At 42.5% G+C, this 8,350-nt stretch overlaps 1 protein-coding gene across 2 annotated transcripts; it reads left to right on the forward strand.

Annotated features, from left to right (window-relative positions):
• The first annotated feature begins 1,981 nt into the window (after positions 1-1,981).
• LOC106098970 (E3 ubiquitin-protein ligase TRIM21-like) lies at positions 1,982-7,450 on the forward strand. Of its 2 annotated transcripts, none has more exons than XM_019351379.2 (2): positions 1,982-2,117; positions 5,250-7,450. In XM_019351379.2, the coding sequence occupies exon 2, from the start codon at positions 5,259-5,261 to the stop codon at positions 6,924-6,926; it is 1,668 nt and encodes a 555-aa protein (XP_019206924.1). In that variant the 5' UTR covers positions 1,982-2,117; positions 5,250-5,258; the 3' UTR covers positions 6,927-7,450. The 2 variants fall into 2 exon arrangements, with proteins under 2 accessions (XP_019206924.1, XP_025758492.1); XM_025902707.1 differs by lacking the exon at positions 1,982-2,117 and adding an exon at positions 2,542-2,640.
• Positions 7,451-8,350: the final 900 nt, after the last annotated feature.

Genomic DNA, 8,350 nt, shown 5'->3' on the forward strand with positions numbered 1-8,350 from the left:
CTATTTTTTTTAAAAAAGAGGGAAAAGAGGGAGCGATACAAGAGCGTTCCCCAGGCAAGGCAGTGGATCTCCACTGGTAAGCATGATACTCTGTAACACACTGTCACTCAGAAGAAAGTTGGAGGAGTTTGCACCTCCTTGAAAATATGTTTTGAATGCTGGATCTCTGTGATCAAATTGCAGGGTCTTTCTCTTGTGCGTGCAAAGAAAAAAAAAGTTGGGGGAAGAACTGAGAGGGGTGGCAGCTGCATGTTTGTGGGGGGCAGTTGGCACAGAAATGTCACGATCAGAGAAACTGATTTCTGAAGCACTGGGGAAATCCCAAAGACTCCGCCTGTGTTTTGTTTGTTGAAACCATCTCTGCTTTTAATGTGTTACAGCCTCATCTCCTTTTACAGAACCCAAGTCAGATGTCTGGTGCAGTTTGCCATGAAGGTGATGGAGGACTGAAGACCTCTCCATACAATCCATTCATGAGTGTCCTGTATTCATTGACTCACAGAGCTTTATTAGACCCTCATCTATCCTCCATCCTGAGTAGTAGCTCTTGCCTTCTGGCAGAAGAGACAGTCCCAAAATGCTGAAAAACATTAAAAATTAATTTGCCTGCATGTCAATCAGGGTTTGTAATGATCATTTTTAAAGTTATCTGTGCAATATGAGAATTGTGGAGTGTTTGTTGTTACTAAATTGACTGGTTATTAACAGATAGACGTCTGTTCTTTATCAATTTATTTATTTCTCTTTTATTCAAATGTTTAGATAAGCTAAGACAACTCTGTATTGTCATTGCACAGTCATACATAGTACAACAGTGCAATTCAATTGGTAAACAGTCCCACGCCGCACTATGTACAACACAACACGACACATCACAACACAACACGACACGACACGACACAACACAACACAACACAGTAACTTAAGTAATAAAATGAAGAATAAGTCTTTGTGTATTGCACATTGATTATTATTCCACCTTGTTATAAATATAAATATTATTTTTGTTATTGGTGTTACCCCTCAAAAAAGTTCAGGGAGGTAGCCAATAAGGTCAGCTGTTTGCTCTGATTAGAGCTGTAGCTCTGCCCTTTAGTTTGTTTGTCCACAACCTCAGCAGCCTGAACCTCCTGGCAGATGGCAGCAGCTTAAACACCCGGTGTCCTGGGTGTGTACAGTCTTGTAAGAAGTTGCGTGCCCTCTTGAGACAGCGAGTTCTGTAAAGGTTCGTCAGGGAGCTTTATTAACTCTTTGTGAAGGAAGCTTCACTGACAGCAACTGAGCCTACAGTAAATATTCCTAAAGGACAATAAAGTATCACTCAGTGTAAATGGTGGGCTTTTTTCCAGATTCAATGTTTGAATATACTTGAGTCGAGGCTTCATATCAAACAGCAGGTGATTCACTTTCTTTGATTCCATCATAAAAAATACTTTTGCTGTTTTTCCACACGTGAGCAACATAGTCTTTGTTTGTCTCTTTGTCTCTTTACTGTTTCAGCTGAAGGACCAAAACAAAGGTCTGAGTCCTGCTACTTCCTTTTTCCTGGTGCTCGCCACGTGTGTGGGTGTCTTGAGCGTTCTCCACATGGCGCTGCTTATCTGCCAGGATGCTCTGTGTGGCTTTGGTCTTCTCATATCTGGAGCATTAGTTACACAAAGGTGGACATTTAAAAATACAATTTCAGGTGTAATGTGTCACAATGGTCTGACTAACTTTGTGCTCTTCAACAGATGTTGTACAGATTAAGACAGAACAGCATTTCAGAAGTCAAACCAAACAGAAAATAGAAAACAGAAAAGCACAAAGATTTCCCTTTACCTTTTCCAAAAATCCTGCTCCATGTGACTGAAATGTAACACACATGCACGCAGGTCCATAAGTACCTGCAGGAACTACAGAAAGAGGCGGAGACTCAAGTTAGTCAGACTACATTTGAATGTATCCTGATAAATATTCATAGTAAAAGTTGCCGCTGAGTCGGCAGAAGGAAGAGGTGGAGCAGCATCTGAAAGAATCTAAAAGTGAAACTTAAAGCAAGTTTCTCTTCAAAAGTGCATCAAACTGTGCTCATCCAGCCTTTCTCAGCAGCACAGCAGAGCTTCTGTCCAACACTGGTAAGTACAGATATCTATGATCACACTGTTTTAAAGGGCAACTGTTGATCCTCCTCATTTTATAAACCTGTAAACGGGATGAGGGGAGACCCTGGTGTGACAAGACACTTCTCATTCATTAAGTTCCTCAGCACCGCCGATTCACAGTAAAAACTGTCATTAACCACTTAAAGGGGAATGATCTAGATTCAGAGCATGAGGAGACTCATAAAAATACTCTAGAAATATTCTTAATGAGTTGAAGACATCAGGATTACCTACAAAGGTCAGCGGTGCAACTTCTTCTTTCCAGATGTTGAACTTCAGCTCTGCACAGAGGCTGAAATGTAACAAACTTGTTTTGTTCTTCGGTTGTTGTTTCAAAAGGTTGAAATGAGAGTTGACTTAATAGCCGCACTGTGTTGGATTGAGACAAAGAAGGCAGATGGCTTGAACATGTATTGAGGCTGCAGTTTGGGGAGGGCCTCAGAGGGGACTGGTGGTGGCTCCCCTGGCCTGGCAGATCTTCGTGTACTAATGAGAGGTAAATGAACCGAAGAAGATTGGGAGGGGCATGGAAATAAGAACAAACATTTTTAGTGCAGGGGGATCATATACAGACAGAGAACAGGAAAAGGCACGTATGGAGGTGTGGTCCTGCGTCTGAAAATCAGATAAACGATAAATTCATCTCTACTAAAAATGCTATCATTCAGCCACAAATCCACTGTGGAAACATTTAGCTGTCACTTCTCTGGTTTTGGAAGTGAATTACATGGTTTGGATTTCAGTCTGCTCGCTTTTATTACTGTTTATTCAAGATTCAAGATTTTTATTTGCCATTTGCGCACAGGACCAGCAGTCCATGCACACTGGAATTCTTGTGCAGAGCTCTCCAGATCAAGTCACACTTTTTACAAGATAAAGACAAATCTACTAAAAAAGGAAAATAGAAATAAAGTAAGGAATAGAGCAATCATAGTATTTACTATATACAAAAACACTGTACAGAGAGGGTTGTAATACTGTTGTGAATATATTGCTCATTAGTCAGTGATTTTAACCAATCATACATTCAAAATGAGGTAAAGTAGTGCTGTGTTATTTTAAGTGTCCAGTGTTTTTTGTTTACCATCAGTCTGACTGTGGCGTGTTTAGTGTTGTGTGAGTATTTCAGTGTTTGTGTTTTGCCATAAGTCTGACAGTTGCGGGGAAGAAGCTGTTGAAAAATCTTGTTCTCTGTGTGATGATGCTGTCCGTAATGTTGTGTCTCAGTTTGTATGTGCAGTTTTTGTGTCTGAGCAGAGAGTGAGCTCGATGGTGGGAGTCCCTGATAATTCTCTCTGCTTTTTTTCGGCAGTGTTGTGTATACAGAAAGTCCATGGAAGGAAGTTTTGTCCCTATGATCCTCTCCTCAGATTTTATGACTCTTTGCAGAGCTTTCCTCTCTGTCTGTGTGGTGTTCCCATACCAGACAGTGATGCCTGCATTGAGGATGCTCTCAATCAGTCCACTTTAGGCCTGGGTGAGAGGGCGGTGGTTCATGCTGGCTTTCCTGAGCACCCTAATGAAATAAAGCCTTTGCTGGGCTTTTTTCACTGTTGCTGTGGTGTTGAGAGTCCAGCTCAGGTCTGATGTAACCTGCAGTCCCAGGAATCTGTGGCCCTTGGCCCTCTCCACCTCCGTCCCTTTGACGATAAGAGGCTGCAGGGGAGGGGGGTTCTTCCTGATGTCCAGTATTAATTCCTCGGTCTTGTCTGTGTTGATGATGGGGTCGTTTTCCTCACCATAGACAAGAACGTTGTCTACTAGAGTCCTCCTATTCTCACTACCTGTGGTCTGTCTGTCAGAAAGTCCAGAATCCAGTTACAGGTGGGAGTCGGGATGTTGAGGTCCGTCAGCTTCTTGATTATCTTGCCCGGGCAGATGGTGTTGAAAGCAGAGCTGTAGTCCAGGAAGAGCATCCTGACATATGTTGTGGTGTTGCAGAGTATGGTGCAGGGCAATTGCTGTTGCATCATCCACTGATCGATTGGGCTGGTATGCAAACTGGACGGGGTCAATAGTGTTCGGGACCATGTGATTAATGTGTGTGAGTGCCACTGGCCTGAAGTCGTTCAGGGCGGATGTGTCCGGTCTTTTGGGAACTGGTATAATGATGGAGGATTTAGAAATATGTGGGACTACTGCCTGGGATGGTGACAGGTTGAAGATGACAGTGTACACACAAGCTAGTTGTTCCCCGCAGGCCTTCAGTACTCTGGGAGGAACTCCATCGGGTCCCACAGCCTTGTGGGGGTTCACCTTTTTCACAGCTTTCAGGACCTGTGTGTGTGACACTCACAATGATGCACTGCAGTTCTCTGGGCAAATAAAAAGGCCTTAACCTTAGAGTCAGAAATTCCACATTTTCATAGCAAGGTTTTGAAATGATCATACAGTCAGTACACCATGATTGCTTGATGTTGGCGGCCATTCTTCCACTGCGGATCTTGCTGTTGTCCATAGTGCTTCATCCGCTCTGAAGACCGTGTAGCCCTCTGGTGTTATTGGCGTATCAGGTGTCCTCTCCCCCAGCCAGGTTTCACAGAAACACAGTATGGAGCACTCCTCAATGTCTTTTTGTGTGGAAATCCAAGCATGGAGTTTGTTCATGTTATTTTCCAAAGACTGCAAGCGCCGGAGACTTCGGTCTGCTCCTCCCCGTCTCCCGCGCCTCCACTTCGGTTTGTTGTCACGAGGAGAGTCCCCGGCTGTGTGTTTTGTTTTTTGGTTTCTAGTTCAATCCAGTTCAGTTTATGTATGTGTACATCCAGCACTAAAGGTGAGTTGAAGTTCAGTCCTGGCTGCAAGTCTGCATTTTGGGTCCAATCCTGCCTGCCACACACAGCTATTCATGATATAACCTTCTTTACCTGATACTGGGTGTCAAGTCAAACCAAGTTTAGGGGGTGTTGAGCGTGGAGTGAAAAGTTTGAAGAGCAGTTTGTAGTCTGAACTTTCGGCTCACAGGGATTACATACACTAACCTTATTATTTAAAAATGAACATTCACAAGGTCAACAATAGGAGATATGTGACAGAAAAAGTCCACTTTAAACATAATGAAAAGTGAATTTGAAATAAAATCATTTTCTTTTCTTTCTCACTCAGAGTGCAGACATGTCTGCTGCCAGCTGTCATCTATCGAATGATCAGTTTCTGTGCTCCATCTGTCTGAATGTCTTCACTGATCCAGTCTCCACACCATGTGGACACAACTTCTGCAAAAACTGCATCAGTCAACACTGGGATATTAGTGAGAGGTTTGAGTGTCCCATGTGTAAAAAGGTGTTCTACACAAAAACTGAGCTGCAAATCAACACTTTCATCTCTGAGATGGTTTCTCAGTTCAGATGTGAAGCTCAGCAGAAAGTCAACAGCAGCAGCTCAGAGCAACAAGCTGCCAAACCAGGAGAAGTTCCCTGTGACATCTGCACTGGAATCAAACTGAAGGCCCTGAAATCCTGCCTGGTGTGTCTGGCCTCCTACTGTCAGACTCACCTGGAGCCTCATCTGACAATGAAAGGTCTGAAAAGACATCAGCTGATTGACCCTGATGAGAACCTGGAAGGCAGGATGTGTATGAAGCATGATAAACCTCTGGAGCTGTTCTGTAAGACCGATCAGACATGTGTCTGCATGCTCTGCTCTGTTATAGACCACAAGACCCATGAGTTTGCTCCTCTGAGAGAAGAATATGAAGGAAAGAAGGCAGAACTGGGGAAGACTGAAGCTGAAATTCAACAAATGATCCAGAAGAGACGACTGAAGATTCGAAAGATCAAAAAGTCAGTGAAGATGAGTACAGCTGCTGCAGACAGAGAGAAAGCAAAAGGTGTTCGGGTCTTCACTGCTCTGAGGAAGACTCTCAGGAGACGTATGAACGAGCTCATAAAGGAGATGGAAGACAAACAGGAAACAACAGAGAAACAGGATGAAGGTTTCATCAAAGATCTGGAACAGGAAATCTCTGAGCTGATGAAGAGAAGCTCTGAGGTGGAGCAGCTCTCACACTCTAAAGATCACCTCCACCTCCTCCAAAGATTCTCATCCCTGAAAGCTGATCTAGCCACCAAAGACTGGACAAAGGTCAGTATCCATCCACCATCATATGAGGGAACTGTGGTGAGAGCTGTGGATCAGCTGAAGGAGACACTCGGTAAAGACATGAAGAAGCTGTTTGAGGCTGAGCTGAAGAGGGTCCAGCAGTATGCAGTGGATGTGACTCTTGATCCTGATACAGCACATCCTAATCTCATCCTGTCTCGTAATGGAAAACAAGTACATTGTGGTGATAGAAGGAAGAAACGTCCAGGCAACCCAGAGAGATTTCTTGTGTTTCTTTGTGTTTTAGGAAAGCAGAGTTTCTCTTCAGGCAGATTTTTCTTTAAGGTTCAGGTTAAAGAAAAGACCAGATGGATATTAGGAGTGGTCAAAGAGTCAGTCAACAGGAAGAAAAAAATCACACCGAGTCCTGAGAAAGGTTACTGGACTGTATCAGTATATGAAAACATTTGTGTTGCTCTTGAGGATCCTGAAGTCCGTCTCCCGCTTCAGTCTGGTTTTGAGAAAGTGGGGGTGTTTGTGGATTATGAGGAAGGTCTGGTCTCCTTTTATGATGTAGATCATGCAGCTCTTATCTACTCCTTTACTGGCTGCTCCTTCACTGGGAAACTCTACCCATTCTTCTGTTCCGGTGTTAATGATGATGATGATAACTCTGCACGTCTGATCATCTGTCCTGTCAATCAGTCAGTCCGATCTTTTTCCATGAGGAAATTTGAATAATTAGAGATTCATCTCAACATTTAAGCCAACACAAAGAAGAATGGTTGCCTTAAATGGTTAGATGTTGCAGAACAAGCTAATAAGCTGACCTTTATTTTATTGTTTTGTTAAACTGCTTACACTGTTTACCCAAGAAGTCCAATCTGACAAAGAATAAACTCTCCTTTTCTCTTCTTTCAGTGTTTAAAGACAAATATACTGATCGGTCATTTTTGCTTAAATCACTTGCACTACTTAGAAACGTGCAGACATAAGATTAAAGGAATGTGAGGGGCCAGATGTAGTTAACTGGCACCTGATATCAGTCATGACCACTTCTTAGCTCAGTTCCTGCAATACAAGCAGTTTTTCCCCAGCAGTTTTAACCAGTCAAATAGATGGTCATTCTCAAATAAAAATTTGTGAAGTGCTAAGAGACGTTTCTCTCTTTTCGGTAGTTGGCCGCAGCTGATTGCTCACAGACTGTGGCTTCCATGTACATGTTCATATCTGATCACCCAATGCTTTAATAAATAATAATTATAAACAAAGTGTTTTGTCTGGTGATTCCTCAAGGTGGAGAAACGAACACAAAAACAAAACATACTGTTGTTTTATTAACGTGTACTGTCACGTCTGATGATACTTTCTTATTTCTGCTATTTAAATAGTTAAAAATGAACGCGGACCTGATTCAAAATAACCAGTAAGTCTTTTCCTTCTCTGGCATCTCTTACTCTAACATAACATGAAGATGGTAATCATCAGAATAAATCAACCCATAATTTATCAGACTGACTTTGAGTGTGTTCACATGAACAAAGTTTTTATTGAGTTAAATTCAGGTGCTACTGAAATGTGAATTCAAGGAGGCGTAGATGGAGGTTTAATATCAGGTCACAAAGGTAGAGGCTCAGATGCTGTTTTAGATAAGATAAGATAAGATAAGATAAGATAAGATAAGATAAGATAAGATAAGATAAGATAAGATAACTTTATTAGTCCCACGAGGGGAAATTTCATAACCTGGCATATGCCCTCTTAGCACCTTACCAGCATCAGGTACTTTCCTCGAGGGGGGGGATGGGGGAGCTGGCGACACAGAACAACGGTTAAAGGCTTGCTGTTGCCAGCCTGTTAAGCAGGAGTGCATGTTTGTGGGGGACCGTTGGTACAGAAATGATACCATCAGAGAAACTGACTTCTGAAACACTGGGGAAATCCCAAAGACTCCACCCATATTTTGTATGTTGATTTTAGCTCTGCTTTTAATGTGTTACAGCATCATCTCCTTTTACAGAACCCAAGTCAGATGTCCGTCTCTCCACTTATTATTAAATGCTTTTAATTCTCTTTAACTGACAGAACAGAATTTTAGGGTGAAAAACATGCGCTCCATCAGCACTGGTGTACCTTATGGCTGTGTTAGCTCACTAGTCCTGTTT

Source organism: Oreochromis niloticus, linkage group LG23 (genome assembly GCF_001858045.2).
Source record: "Oreochromis niloticus isolate F11D_XX linkage group LG23, O_niloticus_UMD_NMBU, whole genome shotgun sequence".
Lineage (NCBI taxonomy): Eukaryota > Metazoa > Chordata > Actinopteri > Cichliformes > Cichlidae > Oreochromis > Oreochromis niloticus.

Excerpts from the sequence above, each read along its gene's own strand:
- LOC106098970 (XM_019351379.2), top strand. The coding sequence starts at position 5,259 with ATGTCTGCTGCCAGCTGTCATCTATCGAATGATCAGTTTCTGTGCTCC.